The 22,716-nt window shown below is 37.6% G+C and overlaps 1 protein-coding gene across 1 annotated transcript; it reads left to right on the forward strand.

The window, feature by feature from the left end:
- Positions 1–10,566: 10,566 nt before the first annotated feature.
- Positions 10,567–13,354, forward strand: LOC123637106 (regenerating islet-derived protein 3-gamma-like). The gene is made up of 6 exons (XM_045549947.1): positions 10,567–10,620; positions 10,834–11,012; positions 11,590–11,708; positions 11,911–12,048; positions 12,682–12,808; positions 13,060–13,354. Exons 2-6 carry the CDS (start codon positions 10,937–10,939, stop codon positions 13,125–13,127), a joined length of 528 nt encoding a protein of 175 aa, XP_045405903.1. The 5' UTR covers positions 10,567–10,620; positions 10,834–10,936; the 3' UTR covers positions 13,128–13,354.
- Positions 13,355–22,716: the final 9,362 nt, after the last annotated feature.

Here is a 22,716-nt window from a genome sequence, read left to right on the forward strand (position 1 = left end):
AAAAATTTCCCCAGATAGGTTGTTATGGTACAATGAATGAGCGTACTTTAAAACTGTTTTTGCTTAAAATATTATGTCTCCATAAAGATCTTTGTATTTTTCTAGTTTTATCTCATTAGCATTTAATTGGAAATATTACCTGATTTTTACCCCCAAATAAATAAAAGAGAAGTCTATAGTTCTGGGGCAATGAATAAAAAAACATAATCCTGGGCACAAATTCCATCTGGAGAAGGTTAGACAAGGTAGTAGGATATGATAGATGACCATGGCCTCAATGGTGCAGCCCAAGTACCTTACACCTATAGGCAAAAGGGGTATGTATGGGAAGGAAAAGTGGGTGTAGACAGTTGGACAGTGGGTCATGATTCAGAAAATGTTAGGTAGGAGCAAATATGCCCTAAAAACTCCTGGATGCTCAATATTAACATCACAATTTTATGGAGGAAAAAAAATTACAAACTAATGTTGAGATGACATGGGCAGAATTTAGACACAAAGTCAGCAGGAGAGTGAGCTAGAATGTGAACTTTGGAGTGACTGTATCTTATGGGGCCTGTTCCAGCCTCATTCCTCTCAAGCTGTGCCGGGAAGGCCAATGTTTTTCTTTGATTCTCAGAAGAATCTTGAAATATTGTCTCCATTTTATCACTAATGAAATAGATGCAAAGAAGTTAAGTTACTTGCCTTATCTCTTGTAATCAGAAACTGTCAGAGCTAATATTTAAGCCCATTTCTGACCTCAAAGCCCAGTTATTTACTCTTCTTCAAAACTGTGCTGTGAGTGTGGTTCAGAATTCTCCCCCAGAAACCAACACCACGTCCACGGCCGTCACTTGCTGGTGGGAAATGTTTATGAATATGCTGTTAAACAGCAGCCCCATGGCTGTTCTGCTCGCTGCATTCCTGATTATATAAAGTGAAAGAAAGGGCCTTAGCACTTTATTTAAAGCACATATAAAGTATACAACCAGAGGGACAAAGCGACTTAGTTTACCACCAACCATTCCCCTGTGAGAAAATTGAAACCAATTTTAGAGAATCACCAAGATATTGCTTATGGTGGGGAGAGAGGTGATTAATGGTTATAATCGCTGATTTGAGAATCTCTACTTTGGCTTTGAGCTTAAGCCAAGAACACCGAGATAAGCATGTTCTGGTAAATAATTCAAACACTTGGAGCTTTTCCTGCTGCCTTCTCTATTTGAAAGCAATATCCCTGACCACCCCTCTGTCCCCATTAGTAGGGCTGAACTGTGAGTCACATCCTCCACCGAGGAGAAAGCTTTATTGAATCATGAACACACCCTGCAGGTTGAATACCTGCATTTATGAGCCAGTTGGGATAAAAAGTCAAATTCTTAACTTTCCTCAAACCAGATGTCCTAAGCCATAGGAGGCTAGGAAACAAATGTCCTAGGACTTAAGTTCCTGCCGCTATTGCCTCTTTATAAAATAGAGCATATGGAACTGTCCACTTCTTTCACATATTGGGAAATATGAATGATCACCACAATAAGCTCCACTTAAAATTTTATATGGAAAAATTGTTTTGGAGGAGTTAGAAGCCAATTTTAGTTCTCCTGCTGACCTTGAGTAAGTCATGAGTTGTTTGAAAAATATATATACATATATTAAATAGGTATAAAAATCCAAGCCCATGTAACCTCATAAGAATACAATGAAACTTGAGATGTAGGCACGTTGAAAAAAATAATGTTGATATCATCATACATGTTTGTTCTTGGTTACATCATAGTGTTCCCAAAGTATTTTTATATCTTTGGTCTCACTAGATTCTCCTATTATACCTCTGAACTAGAAAAGGTAAATCTTAGTTGGGGTCAATTCTCAGGTCTCTCATATCCTTGAGATAAATTATTCTTACCCAAATTGTTATCCTATTCAGTTTGCCTGAGTTTCAGCCTTAGTTTCATAATTTGCACTTGAGTTTTACAGGGGAACATAGTCCAGTTTTGAAAATCTTCTCTTTAGGACTCTGACAACACCTTTACCCAAGATTGCTGTTATTTCCTTATATTGTCTCAGATCTCCCAAACTCAATACCAAGTCCTGAGCACCACTGCAGCTCCCAAGCTTGACATTTGTCCTCAATTCATCCCCTTGGTTGAAGAAAGCTGTATCTAATGGACTTTGGCTTGTACCTATTCCTTGGAATTACCGTCATGGATTTGAAAAGCTATATTCCTCTTAATAAGTTTGCTCTGTGCCCTTTAGGCATGCAGATATTCTTACCTCTCCACTTCTAAAATAAAGCTCTTCTCTTACTTAGAACTGGAACAACTGTGGAAAAAGATACCACTTAAAAATCGCGAAACATGTATGTTTATTTTCACAAAGCAAAACCACCATTCTGAACCCATGTTCACATACACATACACCTAAATTCATACATGTGGGTACCTACACATACTCAAGAAATCCCAAGAACATTATCAAGGCTTATGGTCCAATTGCAGACAAGCATGACTTAAAGCAATTTCTATTTGCTCTCAAAAATTAATTAAACCAAAATACCATGCAGTAAATATCTTTGTATAAAATGACATTTAAACTTCACATGAGGCTTGCAAAGGTAACTAACCAATCACCTGGTGAAAATTCCATTAGCAGAAAGCAAATAAGATGTTTTAAAATTAATGAATCCATCGACTGGAGGGAAACATTTTAAAAACCTACCAAGTCAGAGAGCAGTTAATTGGTTCTTTCAGGTTTAATTAATTGTTGCTGAATGCCCAAAGAATGTGAATCAAAATGAAATAGTGTGTCTAGTATCAAGAAGGAAGAATTCAGGGGTGGAATTCAGTTCTCATCCTGATGTGAGCACTAATGTGCAGTATGACATAAACTAAGTTAGGCTCCCTCTCAGATCCTAAATTTCTTCCTTATAATGTGGAGTTAATTAACACCTACCCTGCATAACATACAGGGTAGTTTTGAAGATAAAAGAAACTAATGAACAGTACTGACAATTTAGACAGTTGTCTCAATTAAACGGAAGCGGGAGCTCGTAGCACCTGAATAACTTATTATAAAAACAACAGGGAAAATATGTCTTTTTCTAGAAATAAATAATTGATGATATTGTACTTTGAGTAAGTAAAGAGAATCTGATAACTCCACAGAGCACATTCTTTTTCTTAGTCTCCATTAGGTTAATGTAGCTTAGCAAATGACTACACTTGGTTGTTGGTCATAGAATTTCCCTGGTGTTTTCAATGCCCTCCATGTAGAACAGAAATCTGATTTTCTGGGCTTAGGTCTTCTAAATGTCAGATTCATCCCAATGCTAATGCCAAATTGAACACTAGAAAAATCATTTCCTTTCTCATGATGTAGAAGTAAATAGCCTTACTGCAAAGGCCAATACTCTTTTTTTTAATTTCCCATTCTCTTTCCTCCAGAAGCCAGTAGCAGTGATTACAAGCATAGATTTGGTGTTTGGATTTTAAGCCCCACTCCGTTACTTTTGTGGAACTGTGACCAAGTTATCTAATCTGTCCGAATCTTCATTCTCTTGTGTGAAATATGAGGGTAAGCATAAACATGATAATTTATATGGCTTTCTCAGCACAGTGCCTGGCACAAAATCAGCGCTGAAGAAATGGCAGTTATAATTATTAATAGATGAGCTCCTGCAAAATTTAGTCTGACAATTCTCTGGTAATACTGAATTTATGAATAAGTGATTTCCTGAATTCATAACATCTGAGTACCTTCTCAAAAATAAATATGGTTTTATTGCATTTAAATATACATAGAGAGTAGAAGAGGCTAGACAAGTATTGCTTGTTTGATGTCCCCAAGGGAACATTGTTAAAGGTTAAAGAATAGACCAAAATGATTGTAATAAATTGGTAAGCTACAGAAATGACTCAGAGTAGTCACTTCTCTGTAGCCTTCATCTGCAGATCCTATTTCTGTTGTTCCACTGAAAATTATTGAGCATCTCTTATGGTGCTGTCACTGAAGATAATATTATTATTGGCTGTCATTTATTGAGTGATCATATGCTAAGCACCATGCCTACTGATATCCATGCACTATTTTATTAATATATGACTCCCCACCACAACCCTGTGTGACATGGGTCTGTCTGCTTTGAGAGCCCAAACCCTGAATCACCATGCCTTCCTCTGGCCCATTGTGTGAGTTGGCATGGGGGCAAATGTGTATGAGAATGGGTATCTGAAGGCTCAGGGAACATCACAAGTAGTAAAGAAAGAGCACCATAACCCTAGATCATTCATACTCTCTCAGATAATTTCCAACCTAGAATTCTATAGGGAAGCTCAACCTCATTCTTCTCTCCACCCCCCCCACCTGGGTTCCCTACTCTGGCTGAGTCACCTAATTCCAACTAGCCCTTGGTGCTGGAGCTGACACTTCTCACTCTATCGTCAGAGAGCACTGCCCACTTAAATTTGTCTTAGGAGTGTTCTGCCCCCTGATGACACTCACTGCTCTACCTTGGCACTCTCCAGTCGTCGTGGATCAACTCCAGGTTTGAGACATGCCATTTCTTTTCTGCCTACTACTTACTTAGTTGGCATGTCTGGTTACTTTACCTTCCTTATCTAATCCTCAGGCTTGTGTCCCCATTTTGCCCTAACTCTTTGTCTTCCCTTCAAGTACAACAAGATCTTGTTCATGTCTTCATTCTTCCCTAAGCAAGTAAGATTGAGCTATGCAATGTAAAGAGAAAAGGAGGAGGGAAGTGTGTAAAAAGGATAGCCTTGGATGTTACACCCTGTGCTTTGAGCAGTATTTTCTATGAAACTCCTTTCTTCCTTTCAGGCCATGAAATGCGATGCCCAAGGAGCAAAGTTCCCTTTACTTCGGGTTCTTAACTCCAGCTAAACCACGAGTTCAGATATCTTGAGGTATCTTGAAGGGATCTCAGATTATCTGATTTATATTTCTCCTGCTCTTCATTTCTTTTCTTTTCTTTTCTTTTTTTTTAGTAGACTGGTCTCTAAAAATTGACCATTAGAACATTCTTCTCCATGGAATGCAATTCTGCATTGATCTGTGGTTCCTATTCTGCTTTTATTTAGATCAAATTATAGTATCTTAATGTATATAATTGGTCTTCGTATAATGTATATAATTGCTGCACTCACATTAGCCCCTAAAACAAAGAGAAATTGAAAACAGACTGCAGCCCTCAAGATCTACTAATTTTTGAAAGATATTCTGTATGAATGTGGTCTTTAGTGATTAGATTATTCCCTAGTAATTTGTCATATATATTCCAGTTGTCATGTTAAATCCTTTAAGGAAAATGCTCTTTCTTCTAAAGCCTCATAGGGAATAAGCACACAGAGCTTAAAAAATAATCACCCCTTGAATAAAGTTATTTAATCTAAAATACTATGTGATGATTTTTTAAGTTCATTCTATTTATGCAAACATTGCAAGGAGATCACAGTGGGTGTATGCTTTCATTTTGAAAATAAGTTCTTTCTACTAGCCAATACAAAATAATTCAGTGAAAACTCTCTGTAATAGATACATTTCCAGACTGGTTTTATAATACAGGGTATCCCAAAAGTCACCATACATAGGGAAAATGGGAAATTGTAGCTAAATGTACCTTTATTTACAAAATATTCATTACAAAATTTTTCCTTTGTATGGAGAATTTTGGGATACCCTGTGGTTTACTTTTTCCAAAGCTCACTCACAAATGATCTCTCTGATGGAGTAAGTTAAGAAGATGGCCTTTCCAAAGACTGGTGAAATTTTAATATGGAAGCACTAACTATGTTTTGCAGAGCATCTCTTGACCCACATTCATTATATTCCAGCATTCCAGCCAACAACTGGAAAATTACAGAGTACCTCAGAGCCCTCTTTGTCGAACATTATCATTAGAGAATTGAGAAATGCAAGTCCAGGGGGATAAAGTCATGTATTCAAAATAACACATTTAATAAAAGAAATAAAATTAAAATTCAGACCTTCTCAATCTGTAAAGCATTATGAAATTAAAAGCAGTTGCCATAATTGCTAAAATTATTGTGAATGAATATATTAATTTACTCAATGAACAATAGTGAGGGTTTAATGTGCTAGGTGCTGGGAATGCAAACTCATGCTTGACCAATAGAATATGGTGGAAATGGCATTATGTGATTTCATGACCTAGTTTAAAGGACTGGCAGCTTCTGCTTTGCCCTCTTGGAGTCCTCACCAACAGTAAAAGAAGTCCTACTATCCTAACACCTCCATGCTGCAAGAAGTTCAAGCCACAGGGAAAGCCTTGCATTGGAGATCTAGTTAACAGTCCCAGCTGAGTTCCCAGCCAATAACTAGATCAACCGCCAAACGTGTGTGCTCATCTTTGAGGACCAGTCTATTTCATCCTTCATATGACTCCATCTCCAGCCATTATCTGCAGCTGCATGAGAAACCCCAAAGGAAAACCACGCAGATTAACCCAGTCACCTCAAAGAACCATGAGAAATAATAATCAGTTATTGTTTTAAGTCACTCGGGGTAGTGTGCTGTGCAGTAATAGGTAATTAAAAGGGTAGATAATGGAGAAATAACTGAAACATTTTAAAGGGGAGAGTGAAAAAAACTTATATTCCTAAATGAATGTTTTAAAATAGAGCCATAGAATCAGACAGTAGAAGATAAACACCCTGTTCCCTGCTTTCACCGCACATCCAAATTTATTCGGAGCTTGAGGACTGCTGGATGGAGTTGAGTGAAGTTCCTCTTCCTGTGTAGAAATGGTATTACATAGATTCAGAAGAATCTACTAGGAAATTAAAAAAAAAGATCAAGCCCTTGACACATAACTCTTGACCATGACTATTAAAATACCAGGTTCCAACTCTGGTAGCCAGCTATTAAGATAGCCCCAAACAGTCCACGCCTCCTGGTGTTCATAGTTGGGCAAAATCATGTGACAGCACAGTACACTGTACAGTATCGGCTGTCTACCCTCATAATGGCATGGCTGCCTGGGAGCTGCAGCTGCCCAGCATCACAAGAGAATATCATACCACGTATTGCCAGCCCAGGAAAAGATCAAAATTCAAAATTTGATGTACAGATTCTACTGAGTGCTATAAAGTCAAAAAAATTGTAAATTCAACCATGGTAAATTGGGGAACAGCTGTGTAGGGAGAAGTAACATTTTCAGAATATTGAGTCTTTCATTCTCTCTATAAACATGATAGATATTTCCATATATTTAAGTCTTCTTTTTTTTTTTTTTTTTTTTGAGACAGAGTCTCACTTTGTTGCCCGGGCTAGAGTGAGTGCCATGGCATCAGCCTAGCTCACAGCAACCTCAAACTCCTGGGCTTAAGTGATCCTACTGCCTCAGCCTCCCGAGTAGCTGGGACTACAGGCATGCGCCACCATGCCCGGCTAACTTTTTCTATATATATTTTTAGTTGTCCAGATAATTTATTTCTATTTTTAGTAGAGACGGGGTCTCGAACTCCTGACCTCAAGCGATCCACCAGACTCGGCCTCCCAGAGTGCTAGGATTACAGGCGTGAGCCACCGCACCCGGCCTATTTAAGTCTTCTTTGTAGTTTAAAAACTTTTATGAAGACTTGACTGTTTTTAGAAGGTATAGTCCTACATACTTTATATTTTTCTTCCTATTATAAATACTATCTTTCTTCAAAATACCTTTTCTAACTCTGTTACTGGAATATAAACAGTCCATTGGGGTTTATATATTGATCTCATATTCTTGCTTACTAAATTTACCCATTAATTCTAACAATTAATTTAGAGATTCTTTTTTTATGGAGACAACATATTATATGCAAATAGTGACAATTTATTTTACTGTCTTTCCTTGTTTAATTTTTTTTCTCTCTAAGTGTACTTTCTATATAGTATGGTGTTGTTAAATAGACTCAATAGGGTGGGATATTTTTATATTCCTAATTTTTAAGGAAATGTTTTCAGGATTTTACTTTTGAGTTTCTAAAGATTTTTTTATTATGTTAAAGATATTCCTGTCTACCCCTTGCTTGTTAAGAATTTTTATCATTCACTAATGGGTGTTGAATTTCACTTAACGATTTTTTTTTCCTTTTAACATGACTGTATATTTTTCTCCTTTAATTTCTGAATGTGAGAATTGCATTAATTGTTCCTCATAAGAAACTATCTTTACAGTTCTGAGATTAACTCTTCTTTCTCTTCATTAATTATAAGCATTAGTGAATTTAATTTGTTTAGTATTTTGTTCAGGATTTTGAACATAGGTGTTCTTGAGTAGGATTCACCTTCAAATTTCTTTCTCATGTTTTTATCAATGACTCTTTTTTCCAAAACTTTTTTCCCAACATTTTATGACAAAAATTTAGACAAACCCATAGAGAAAAATACCATGAATCATTATATGTCAGTAACTAAGCATCAAAAATCATCACCTGATGTCGTCTCATTTCATCTATATCCCTCTTTCATTACCTTTATCACATTGGATTATTTTGATGTAAATCCTGAATAACATATTTTGTCTCTAAGTATTGTGTCATGTATCTTAAATGATAAGAATACTTTAAATAATATAATACCAATTCCATAATCACACCTAAAAAAATATAATCCTGTAACATGATCAAATACCCACTTTTACTTAATTATATCATAATTATTTATTCCTATCAGATTATTCAAATCAGAATTTAAACATGGTCCCCACATTGTATTTGATTGATATGTCTCTCACATACTAAGAGTTTTATGTTGCTTTTTTTCCTTAAATTCATTTGATGAGGAAATGGAGTCATTTGTTCTGTAGAATTCCCCACTTGCTAGACTTTGCTGATGGTATCCCTGTGTTTTAACATAAAACTTGTCTTCATCTCCTATATTTCCTGGACATAAGTAGCTAGACATTAATCAGAGTCTCAAACTGTTTTACCTAAGGACACTTTTACACTCTTTACATTTATTGATGACCCCAGTAATTTTTGTTCGTGTAAGTTATTGATATTTATATAATAAACATTAAAAGAAAAAAATTTAGAATATTTACTAACTCAATTTGATCATTTTTGAAAACATGTCAACAAAACATCCATATGGGAATAAGAAAAGTTTATCTGTCAGTTTTTCAAGTAAAAATCATGTTCCAAGAAAACCATGAATTATTATAAAACTTAATGTTACAAATGCTTTTCCTCAAGACAATCATTATACTTCAGTATGTAGACTTCCTATTTAGTCATAAAGAATACTCACTCTAGGTGTATTCAAGGGTTGAGATTTACTAAAATTAACTACCTTTACTGCTTCATCAAATTCAAGGACATTTTTTAGTGAAAATGTCTTTTTTATTTCTTGCAAGTGCATGGACACGAACAATAAAGGTTGTTTAATGCTAAGTCACCAGAACTTCTACCCATCATTTCTTTTGCCTCATAGGTGCAAATGTCAACACAGTAAAAATGACAGATAACATTTTAGTGTAATTATGAAAATTACAAGTACAGAGCCACCCTGAAAGCGTCTAGAAGACCCCCATGGGAGTGCAGATCACTATCTGAGAACGCTCTGAAATATGAAACTGCCTGCTCAGAATTACAATGAACTGAGGACCTATTTTTCAGTCTCCCCACACAGAGTAGCCGGAAGGCAAATCTATTTAGCTGCTGTTCCTTAAGAACCTGGCTTGCCTATTGACTCACATGATTACTTCAAGCTTCGTTTACATCTTGCTGCAAAGTTGAAGCAACTCTGAACTGATTCTTTCTTTTTTCTCAACTGCTACACTGTCCTCACAAATACTTCCAATTCCTATACCCACCCAATTTTACTTATTAATTTATTTTAAATCTTACTAGGTAAGGTATAAAGAAATTCATGTGTATTTCTGCAGGAGTGAGTCCTTGGCAGGTTGATCAAAAGTACAGTTCTGGGCTGGGCTCAGTGGCTCTTGCCTGTAATCCTAACATTCTGGGAGGCCGAGGTGGAAGGATCGCTTGAGGTCAGCAGTTCCAGACCAGCCTGAGCTAGAGCAAGACCCTGTCTCTACTAAAAATAGAAAAATTAGCCTGGCATTGTGCTGTGCACCTGTAATACCAGCTACTCAGGAGGCTGAGACACTAGGATCCCTTGAGCCCAAGGTGTTTGAGGTTGCAGTGACCTATAATGATGCCACTGCACTCTAGCCCAGGCAGCAGAGTAAAATTGTGTCTCAAAAAAAAAAAAAAAAAAGTACAGCTCTGTCATTTCCCTTAACTGTCTAATGCCATAGTATTTTCAGAACTAAGTAATATCAGGATTTGGCTTACAGGCCTGCCTTTGCATGCGTAAATTTCCCAGAACACGATATCTGGGAAAAAGCGGGTAAAGAGGAAACTTCACCTGTTTCTGCAGAAAGTGCTGACCTGCTAACGGGAAAAAGGCAACATCTGGGGCAATTCCCAACCTTTGCTAGGAAGAGTCTCCTCCCCTTGGTGGAAATCTCCTTGAAGGAATGCCAAGCCCTCACATGACCCTGGCCCTGCCTACACATTCCTGTTATTTATCTCAATGCCTCTCCCTCAGATTCTCCTATAAAAAGCCCAGACTTTCCCGACCAGACAACCATCCCAGATCCCTGCAAGACAGGTAAGTGGGAGATGAGATATGAGACCCATGGGGGATTTTACCTCACACATCACAGGAGAAGGTGCAGGAGGGTCCCTCCCTCAGACAGCACAGGAGCTCTGAGACTGAGCAGAACTGCCCCGGGAGGACTCACAGGCAGAGGGTACAGAGATGCACAAATGCATCCCAGAACTATAAAAGGAGACAATGTGACCAAGATCAATTTATTCCTAGGGGATTAGATAAAGAACAGGACAAGAAGCAGCGGGTCTCTGCAGTGCCCCCTCTGACCACACTCCTGCAGTGCTCTCTGACTCCTCCCCACACCGCAGACACCATGCTGTCGCCCAGGGTCCTGCCCAGCCTGTCCTGGGTGCTGCTCTCCTGCCTGATGCTCCTATCCCAGGTCCAAGGTGAGTGTTTTCTGCCTCTAGCACTGGGTTCCTTGTGAGTGCTCAGAGCCAACGAGGGCAGGAAGGCTCCTGTGTGTCTCCTGTGGTCGTGGTGAGCTGCATCTCCACGTGGTCAAACTCCTTGCAGCTCCTCCATCATCACTCCTTCCACTAGGTTAACAGGTGGTGGGAGCCACCACAGGGGCCCATTGACAATGGAATGAGATGGCTTCGCGTTTTGTCAGTGGACTCTGATTTCTGCTGGTGGGTTGCAGATGTAAAGTGTGAAGGATCAGTAATAAAATTTGGGGAGGGACTAGAATTGAAAGACTCAGTGTAGAGACAGTCAGCCCATAGTGAAGACAGTGTTGGACATGGAAAAAGGAAAGAGGGTAAAAAGAGAACAGATGTTTCCCCATTTAGTACAGCTGTCTAGAGACCAAGAATTTCTGAAAATGTGAGCAAACATGAGACGGAGTCAGGAATGTGGTCTTCCTCCCCAAGGACAAGCCTCATAGACGTGCCCCAAGGTCACCCCCAACTCCAATCCTCACTCTTCATTTCACCCAATCTCTCCCCTTTATCTTCTCCACCCCAGGTGAAGAGCCCCAGAAGGAAGCACCCTCTCCACGGATCAGCTGTCCCAAGGGCTCCAAGGCCTATGCTTCCCACTGCTATGCCTTGTTTACAACACCCAAATCCTGGGTAGATGCAGATGTGAGTGGTTAGATGTGGGGTTGGAGGTGACAAGGGAAAGTCCGTGCAGGCCTCAGGGGCAGTGGTCTTTATTCTCAAGAGCTCCTCGGGAATGAGAACGAACCCCTTATGTTTCAGACAATCCTCCTCTCAGCTACCTCTGCCCTTCCCTCCCCCCGGTGAAGTCTCAGGCTCCCTCTCTTTCTCTCCCTTTCCCCTACAGCTGGCCTGCCAGAAGCGGCCCTCTGGACACCTGGTGTCTGTGCTCAGTGGGGCTGAGGCATCCTTCGTGTCCTCCCTGGTCAAGAGCACTGTGACTGCCTACTCGTACATCTGGATTGGACTCCACGACCCCACTCTGGTGCGCTTATATCCTCTTGTCTCTGCTACGTCTCAGGTGGCCATGGTCACCCAGGCCCACTCCCTGTTCCCTGTACCTGCCCAGGAAGTGCCCTAGGAGTGGAATGCAGGTTCTGGGGGATGTTCGGGGGAAAGGGAGGTCCTTGAGGCCAAGAGAAGATCCAAGTCCTTTGGAGGTCACTAGATTTCAGATGAAGTTAATCTGCCTCTTGTCAAGTGTTTTACACAGTTCTCACATGAGGTCTTGTAAATCAGTTCTCTGAACTTCAGGGATTCTGTACATACAATTCCAAGGGAATCCTAAATGAATATAGAATCAATTTTTGCTGCCTATAAAATAAACATTGTCTTTGAGGTTTCAAGGCTAATCATGAACGTACCACCAATTACTGTTCAGCAAGCAACATACTACATTGAGTAGTTCCAGAGGTCTTGTGATTATTGGCTGGGATTTGCCAGTAGGAACAAGCATTTACTGAAGAGCTTTCCAATATAGAGGGTGCTGGGGCAGCATCTGGAGGAGCAGACCCAGTTCCCGGATGCTGGAAGGGAGTCAGGTTTTACAGAGAAGGGGCTCCGTGAGGAAAGCTGTAGTGGCTGCTCCCTTCACCTGGCTGCCTCCTCTACTCTGCAGGGCTCTGAGCCCAATGGGGATGGATGGGAGTGGAGCAGCACTGATGTGCTCAACTACTTTGCCTGGGAGAAACATCCCTCCACCATCTCTAGCCCCAGCCACTGTGGGAGCCTGTCCAGAAGCACAGGTAAGAAACAGAGGAGCCACCTCTTCCCAGACTTTTCCATCCCTCATACCCCATTCCTGAACTTGACCTTCCTGAGCTAGGAAGTGCAATATTGGTTTGTCTTCTCCCATCTCTCTTTTGTGTGTGTGTGTCTCCTTCCCCTGGTGAAGATGTGGGCGAGGCTTTAATTCCTAGGCCAGAACCTGAGATGCCTCTTCATTAGGTTCAGAAGAATCCCCCTACCCCATTTCTTTTGTCTTCTGTCTCTCCAGGATTTCTGAAGTGGAAAGATTACAACTGTGATGTAAGCTTACCCTATGTCTGCAAGTTCAAGGACTAAGCCAGCTGGGAAGTTGGCAGCCTGAGACTGGTATGCAGCTCATCACAGACACAGGACAAGTATGAAGACTCACCCTGGAAGGGAATATTCTTCACATACCCCACAAACATGAGCACCTCAGTTTTGATCTTCCCTCCTCTTCCCTCCTCCTCAAACTCATTCAGGCCTTTCTGTGTATTCCATGGCCTGAGGTCTCAGAATAATAATAAAAATTTTAGTTCATGCTACATGCTTCCATGTTTCATTCTTACAGTAATTCCCTCTTGAGGAGGGGGAGAGGCTGGGGAGAAACTGGGTCTTGCCTCTTCCCAGTTTCACATAGGCCTAAGGGAAAATGACTAAATGGGCATCCCTACTAGTGTATTTGTGATGGGGTTCGGGGGCTTCTCATGTAGGATTTGTATTGTGGACAGACAAGGACTGCCCGCCCCCCACGCACACACTCCCTGCCCAGACATACTCCCTGGTGGTATGACACAACCAGCCTAGGGGAGTCTGATGTTATTTAAAATAGTACTTCTTAAGTTATTTTCTGTGAATGATTTTTTTTCCTTTGATTTGCAATCCATCTTTGATAGTGACTTTTTGTAAAGTGCAATAAAGAAATGAATTACTTAAACTTTTGTTTATAATGTTAGAAAAAAAGAGCATTGGAAGCTATTACTCTCTTACTAAAATAAGAGCAATCTGAACAAACTTAAAACCAATAACTTTTCTTTGGGCTAATTAGAGAATTGAGGTAGCAGGAAAAATTGCTACCCTGATATCTGTAGAAGCACCCAAATACATAGAGCTTTTTAAATTTCTCCTTACCTGGAGCAGAGGCCTCTAGTATTATAAACTGTAACACTTATATGGTAATTTTGAGAAATTGCTGAAAGTTGGATGTGGATTGGCATTAAGAGTGAGAAACTCCTGGAGGCTGCAGTCCTAGGAAAGCCCCCACACTTTCATGGCTTTTACCTTCAGGAATCCCACCAATTTCTCATAGTGAAGAGTCAAGAATAATCCCCTGATGGCTCTGGCAGAAAGAGGAGAAAAGAAACCATTCTGAAATCAGCCCAGAGCGTTCTCAATAACTACTTTTTACCTACTTCGAGGTAAAAAGGCCTCATGAGAGTCTTAACAAAGAATAAGTGCTCTTATAGAAAAGAGTTACAGACATGGTAGACACTATTCCAACTATATCAATAATCACTTTATATTTGGATGGTCTAAATACATCAGTTAAAAGAAAGATTGTCAGAATAATTTTTTTAAAAGGTCCTATTGTATGTTGTCACTACAAAACCACTTTCAATATAAATACTCAGATACATTAAAAGTAAGGAGATGGAAGAAGATATACAATGCCAACATTAATAATAATAGATAAAAAGCTGGAGTAGTATGTTAACTTTAGACAAAGCAGATTTCAGAAAAAGGAACATTATTAGGGATCAAGAGGGCATTATAAAATGACAAAAGGGGTCAAGTCTCCAAGAAGCCATTAAAATACTTGACATGTATGCGCCTAACAACAGAACATCAGAATACATGATACAATAACTTCTGGAACTGAAATGAGAAATAGAAAAATCCACTATTACACTTAGAGATTTTAATATTTCTCTTTTAGTAATTGATAGAACAAGCAGGCAGAAAATTAGGAAAAATATAGTTGACCTGAGCAATACTATCAATCAACTTGATTGAATTAAGATTTAGAGAATACTCCATCCAACAGCATAATACACATTCCTCTCAAGCTTAAATTCACAAAGATAGACCACATTCCTGGGCATAAAATACAACTTAATAAGTTGAAAAGAATAGAAGGGATTCAAAGTATGTTGTCAGATCATAGTGGGATTAAACTAGAAATCAAAAATGGAAACATAGCTGGGAGATTCCAAAATATTTGGAGATTAAGCAACACACTTCTAAACAAGACATGAAGAAAAAAAGGTCATAAAAGAAATTTAAAAAAACCATTTGCACTAAATGAAAATGAAAATATAACTTATTAAATTTATGGTATACAATAAAAGCGGTAATTAGAAGAAAATTTATAATATTAGATTAATATATCAAAAAAGAAAAAAAGATCTAAAACCAATAATCCACACTTACTCTTTAGGAAACAAGAGAAAGAAAAGAAATTTAATTGTAAAGCAAGCAGAAGAGACATATAATAGAATATAAATCAATGAAATTAAAAACAGAAAAAAAACAGAAAAAAATAAAATAACTATTTTAAAAGATCAGTAAAATTTATGAATATCTCGCCAGGCTAACAAAGGAAAAAAGAAGAAGCCACAAATTAGCAATATCAGAAATAGAGATTGTAGTAGGCTGAAAAATGCTCTCTCTTCAAAGAAGTTTTACTTCCTGGAATTTGTGACTGTTGTCACCTTATATGGCAATGAGTACTTTGCTGATGTGATTAAGTTAAGAATCTTGAGATAGGGAGATTATCCTGGATACATTAGTGTAATCACAAGGTCCTCATGAGAGGGAGGCAGGAGTTCAGAGGGGAGAGAAGATGTAATGCAGTTTTGTTTGAAGATAGCTGAGAGGGTCACATGTAGCCTCCAAAAACTGGAAGGGACAAGAATGGATTCTCTCTTGGAGCCTCTAGAAGGAACCAGTCATAGCAACACCTTGGTTTTAGATCAGTAAATGTTTTTAAGAATTCTGTCATTCAGTACTGAAAGATAATAAATCTATGCTGTTTTAAGCAATTAAATCTGTGGCAATTTGTTGGAATTAGCAGCAATAGGAAACTAAACTAATTAATAGGTCATCACACTGATCCTACAGATGTAAAAAGATAGTAAAGAAATACTACAAATAATTCCATGCCCCCAAATCTGATAATTTTTATAAAACAAACCAATTCTTTGAAAGATACAAATTATCAAAACTCAAATAGAAATAGATAATCTGAATATGCCCATATTTATTAAAGAAATTGAATCAATAACTTAAATCCTTCAAAGAGAGAAAGCATAGATCCAGATGGTTTTATTGATGAATTCTATTAATACTAAACATTTAAATAAGAAATGATACCAATTCTCCACAATTTCTTCCAGAAAACAGAAGCAAATAAATCTTCACAATGATTCTGTAACTCTAAAACTATTCTAAAAATTCAATTCTTTTTAACAAATAAATTATTAATAAAATGTGAAACACAAAACAAAACATATATAAGACATTTTGTTTTAAATTTTTAGATTCATCAAAAGTTAATCAGTCAAGTTATAAATTTTTCTAAAATCTCATTCTCAATTTCTGTACCTACTTTGCCATGGGCAGGTAGCAAACAAGTTTGAGAACCAGCACCGCTCCATGGACCATGCTATTAGTTGTCTTGTCCCTGCAGAACAGAGTGGACTTACTTTCTTGAGTTACTTGCAACAAAGGGCTCCAGTAGGTTTTCTGTCCTTTGGCCTGAAAACATTCGGGCCCCAATGAGGACAGGAGCTGGAAAGACAATATCTAGCATGATTTCTGTTAATATTAATATTTCCCAAATGAATAAAAAGTGGAATAAATAATTCTTTATTTGAAAAATAGCACTTACATGAGTAAAGAAGACAGACCATATTTTCAATAAATCTAAATATTTTTAGACCATCATACTACTTGCTACATCACTGCCATCACATTCCTAGTCTTATATCTTGTGTAAAAATAAAATACTTGACCAAATCCCCTCATCTGAAAAGGGATGGGACTTAATAAAAATGTTTTATAGGGACCTGGGACATTTCAACATTGCTACATATGGAGGTTTGCCAGATAAAATAGAGGACTCCTAGTTAAACTTACATTTTAGGTAAGCAGTAGTTTCTTAGTATAAGTGTGTCCCAAATATTTTAAATTTTCTAAATCTGGCAATGCTATATGTAGAAGTTTTCCTTCTCAAATAAATAGATAAGATGAATAGACAGTGTATTAATTGATATTTGTACAGTTCCCTGTACTCTTTCCAAAATAGCCTACCTACCTATCTGCAGAGGGAGGACCACTGATCCATCTGAAATTTGACTAAAAGTCCATTTAATACTTTTGGTGGGGATTTTTTTCTGTTATTATCTGGCAGATAATTTTCTATTATTATCTGTCTATGGTTATCTTGGCCTTCCCCTCATCAATGCAAAATAGCCACCACAGCCCAGGTGTCATATCCTGACAGGACAATTTTCAATACAATAAAGAAGGGAAGAAGAGGGAAAAATGACTACTTTCTCAGACACTCTTTCTTATTAAGGAGAAACATTTTTCTCAAAAGCCTCTAGTAGACATAATCTTATGTCTCATTGGCCAAAATTGGATTGCAGTTCTATTCTCAAATTAACTACCAGAAAAGGGATTGAGATTGCCATAATTTACATCCCTGGTGGCTGGACGTGCTTTTCATGCAAAATTGGGAGTTTTATTATGAAAATTAGAAGAGAATAGCTGCTGTCAAATCAACTGAAATTATCTACTAAAACTACAGCAATGCTTAAATATCCAAGATGTTGATCACAGGGAATATTTTGCTTAATTCATAGTCTTTATTTATGAACAGTTCATGCCCTGAACCATTTTATAAATTTTCTTCCCCTGGTGAATTCTCAGTATCTTTTCTGTCTAGAAGTCTGGAACAGTGGTGGGCAGTCAGTTTCTCTCTCTCCTCTATCTGTATCTATTCTGTCTGTTAAATCCTCCATAATTTAATGTCTTCCAGCAAGTCCATACCTCTACTTCTCCTGACTCAGTTGAGAAAAATGTCCCTCTCCCCTAATATTTGTAATTTCTTATCTTCTATCTCTAAAAACTACTGCCCCAAGATTCTTGAGGAAGAAGGTAAGAGTGACCCAATTTGTGCATTAGCTCCTGATGCCTATAATTTGTGTGAGACACTTCTTGTTATATCCAGTGTCTGAATTCTCCATAATTTCCGTTTTGAGTCCATAATCCCACTGGGGTGCTGACAGCTCAGAAGTGTCTTGCTTGAGAGAAGGCACAGGCTTCTTTTATGCTGGCTTAGTAAAGGTTATTTGGATATAAGACACTGACATGCATTCTAACTCACTTAAGCAAAAGAAGCTGCTTTTGGAAAGACACAGAGTTATTTCAATGCATCCAAGATTAAGGACTATAACTGAGTTTCATGAGGGACTAGAAAAAGAAACAAAAAAGTCAGAAAGTGAGGTTACATTCTCCTTCCTTCTCTCTCTTGTCTTTATCCTATTTCACTGGGTCTGGTTCATACACCTTCAGCCAGTCAGTTTACTTGCCTTTGGGGTACAAGCAGAGTGATCAAACATGGCTAACTCATTACAGTTCTACCAGACTTTTCCCTCCAGGGATGTACAACTTTATATGCTCAGTGAACATATTCCTTGTCAGTACAGCTAGGGCTGGGTGTTCACCTCAGTCCAATCTGCTGGGGCCAGGAATTTGAGTTACATGGCATTGTTATGGGTACTACATCTGCCTCTTAAGTAGGACCTGTGGGTGAGATCCAGTTCTTAGAGAAGCGGAGCAAGAAGGCACCCCAGGACATGTTTGCTGCAAAGAACAAGATCATTGTCTGAGTTAGTCTCTGGTGATGACGTTGGCTTGTTTTCTGACCTAGATTTCCTTCCTTAGATATTGTCACATTGCCCCAGGAGTCATATTTACCTCTGACCTTGGACTGCATTTCTGTCTTCCAGAAGTCTTCCAGCTGGCTGCTATGCTCAGTACTATCGTTGTACTTATCCAATTCTAATCTGTTTCTAGAATTATGGATTTAACCTGTTGTGATTTGGATTTCTGCCATTCACTGTCTGCAAGCCAATGGACTGGACGAAACCCTTTCCCCAGTGGGATCAGCAGATCCTGCCAGGCCCCTGGGGCTTTGGTGGTACTCTCAGTCACTGACTTTACTCTCCAGCTGTACTGCAGGAGGCAAAACCATCTGATAGCCATAGTAGGCCCAAGGAGTATCTGCATAAGAGTTAGTTAAATAAAGGGACCCTACTTCCTAACATCCCTGAATATAACTTCATAATTCACCCCTTTTACCTTTAACTAAGTTATGCAAAGTTAGGCAGGCTTCTTTACTTCAAGGTTTTTCCAAGTATACAAATGTGTTATAAAAGTCAAATAAAGTAATAGGGTTTGCAGGTCATCAGGTACTTGGTCACAGGCAGATTTTGTGTGCATATCTGTGTGTCTCTATTTGGAATAAATATCTATTTATAGATCACAAGATTAATACAGTTTAAATAATAGTTGAAAGTATTGTTTTTCAAAGCATATTGCAACTTACAGGTGGTTGAAATCATTAAATCAATTTAGTGGGTAATAACTAACATAATTTTCTAAATTAAAGGCAAATAAATAGAATAGAAAATACCACAGTATATAGCACAAAGTTGGAAATACTGTTGTGAATTTTTTTATTTTAGTTATATATGTATGTGTAAATGGTGTTGAGATATAAAATGTATTTCTTATTGTGACTAGCAGTCAAACTTTTGAATGCCGCTGGTCTAAAGCATAGATTTTAGGTAACTATGGGCAGATTAAACAAATTACCACTAGAGGGAGAGTTGGACCGGCACAGAGCATAGCACTCGGGAAAATGAGAAGCATGAGCTGGCCGCTTCCAAGAACAGGAGTTAGAAAAAAAAGACATTAAAAAAAATGTTTATTCTATTCCTACATCTTCTAAGATTATGTCTGCTACAGTAGCACATCCCAGGGAACTAGGGAGAAAGTCTTGCAAATGAAAATGCGCAGTATGTAAATAACAGAGGGATCAGAACTCAGTAGTTCATTTGTGTTCCTAGCTGACTAGGAGTGTGCGTTGCACAAAGCTGTATGCAGGAATAAGTCAGAGACACCTAGGACTCGCGGGCCCTCTATGCCTTCTAAAACTAGGAGTCATGTTACTGCCTAGAGAGTAATTTATTTACTTATTTTCCTGTTTTCTCCTCTTGGCTGTTCATTATGAGAACACTTCCTATGTTTTGAGAAGTATCTCTTTGGTGCAGCTCATGGTGAGAGGCAAGGTCACAGCTTCCTCTACAAAAGCAAAGGTGGCAGATATCTGCCATCTCACAGCTTTCTGGAGGCCAGGGCCCCAGGGTATAATCACGGCATGCCAATGGGATGTCCCAGCCAGGGAGTGGCACAAAAATGATTAGATTATTAAATTATTCACATCGGTGGTGGACACGGGGGTTCTGCAGTGGTAACAATAAGGGCACAAAGGTTGTGGCTGGCATCAAGCTTCATAATCAAATTGCTCTAACTATGTGATCTCGCCTATACTTTTAGCTGCCAAACTTTCCTGGCCCCTTCTTGTTTTCCAGACCCGGCTCCCTAACATCCCTATGACTCTTGGATGTAATGAAGAGCCTTTATATTTTGCTTGTTTTGATTTTATAGTCTTGTCAAGATATATTTAAGATGAAATAAACTACACATATTTAAAATATACAAATTGATATGTCTTGACATATGTATGCATCTATGAAATCATCAAAATAACGTAATAAACATATCCATCAACACTAAAGGTTTCTCCCTATTCCCACCTCCAACCTTTAACTTGTTCAAACTGCCCAATGAAAGACAACCACTGATCTGTTTTCTGACATTATTGATAAGTTTAATTTGCATTTTCTAGAATTTTATATAAATAGAATAATACATTATATACTTTCTCTCTGGTTTCTTATATTCAGCATAATTATTTTGAGGCTCATTCTTATTGCATATATCAATAGCTCACTTATTTTTGTTGTTGAGTAATATCTATTGTGTAGATATAACACAATTTGTCTATTCTCCTTTTGATGAATATCTGGATGTTTTTCAGTTTTTATCTATTATAAATAAAGCTGCTGTGAACATTAGTATACAAGCTTATGTAGAGAGAAATGCTGTCATTTATTTTAGATTAATATCTAGGAGTGAAATACCTGGGTTGTACACTAGGTATATATTTAACTTTTGAAAAACTGCCACAAGTTTTCCAGACTGAATGCATCATTTTATATTAATAACAGCAGCATAGGAGGGTTCCCATTGCTTTGCATGCTTAGTATGGTTAGTCTTTCTAATTTTAGCCATTCTAAAGACATGCAGTGGCAACTCATCATGATTTTAATTTGTGTTTCTCTAACAATGAATAATATTGCTAAATTGTGCATATGCCAATTTGTCATCTACAGATCTTTTTTAGTAAAATGTCTGTTTAAATATTTTGCCCATTTTATATTGGGTTGTTTGTCTTGATTATTATTGAGTTGTAAGAGTTTCTTATATATTTTATATAAAATTCTTTGGTTGGGAATATGTTTTGAAAATATTTACTCCCAGTTGATGGCTTGCTTGTTCATGTTCTTAATAGTGCTTCATGAAAGCAAAAGCTTTTCATTTCGATAATGTCCAAATTATCCAATTTTTTCTTGTATAGTTTGTACACATTTTAAAAAACATTTTTGCTTAACTCAAGGTTACTAAGATTATCTCCCATATTATTTCAAGTATTATAGTTTTACATTTTATATTTAGATCTACTATTCATTTTAAGTTAATTTTTATATAAGAAGTGAAATGAAATATACAGTAAGGTTAATTATTTTGCGTATGGATATCCAGTTGTTTCAGCACTGTTTATTGAAAAGGCTATTCATTACCTCAGACATCTTTCTCAAAAATGAGTTGACTCTGTTTGGTAGGTCTATGATTGGGTTTATCTATTCTGTTCATTGAGCTACATGCCTATACTTTCATTAGTACCACACTATCTTAGTTACTGTATCTTTCTAGGAAGTGTTGAAAATGGGTAATGTGTATTTTCCAACTTTGTTCTTATTTTTCAAAATATTTTTGGCTATTCTATCTCCTTTCCTTTTGACATAAACTTTTAAGTTGATAGCATACTGAGATTTTGAAAGGGATAGCATTGAATCTGTAGATCAAATTGGGGAGAATCCAATTTTTTGTGAAAGAACAGAACTGGGAGGAACCCAAGATAGAATGCAAACTAAAAGAAACAAACAATAACTAATTCCTCTTTTACAATGAATCATATAATCATACTAAGCGGGGTGCAAATAATGAGCTGACTTAGGTTGGAAAACAATGTTTTGATTGGATACTTATAAAGGCTAAAGACAGAAAAGAATTCTGCACAAACACTATTTTCTAGTTGGAAAGTAAACAAAATCTCTCTCTCTCTCTCTCTTTACATCTTCTTTAATTTTTCTCAGAAATATTTTTATTTTTCAATATGTAGGTCTTGCTCATCTTTTGTCAGATTTATCCCTAAGTATTTCATATTTATGGAGCTCTTGTAATTATTCTTGGTTTTTAAATTTCAATTTTCAATCATTTGTCAAAATATAGAGAAATATAATTAATTATTTACATGGATCTTGTATCCTATAATCTTTTTAAACCCATTTATTAAGTCTAGGACCTTTTTGTAGATATCTTGAGATTTCTGTATAGATGATCATTCCTTCTGAGGATAAAGACGGTTTTACTTATCTCTTTCCATTCTGTATAGTTTTTATTTCTTTGACTTGCCTTATCGCACTGCCTAGAA

This window comes from Lemur catta, chromosome 4 (genome assembly GCF_020740605.2).
Source record: "Lemur catta isolate mLemCat1 chromosome 4, mLemCat1.pri, whole genome shotgun sequence".
In the NCBI taxonomy this organism is placed as follows: Eukaryota; Metazoa; Chordata; class Mammalia; order Primates; family Lemuridae; genus Lemur; species Lemur catta.

Excerpts from the sequence above, each read along its gene's own strand:
- LOC123637106 (XM_045549947.1), top strand. The coding sequence starts at position 10,937 with ATGCTGTCGCCCAGGGTCCTGCCCAGCCTGTCCTGGGTGCTGCTCTCC. Across the intron at positions 11,013-11,589 it reads GCTCCTATCCCAGGTCCAAG|GTGAAGAGCCCCAGAAGGAA; the intron begins GTGAGTGTTTTC and ends TCTCCACCCCAG. Across the intron at positions 12,049-12,681 it reads GACTCCACGACCCCACTCTG|GGCTCTGAGCCCAATGGGGA; the intron begins GTGCGCTTATAT and ends TCTACTCTGCAG.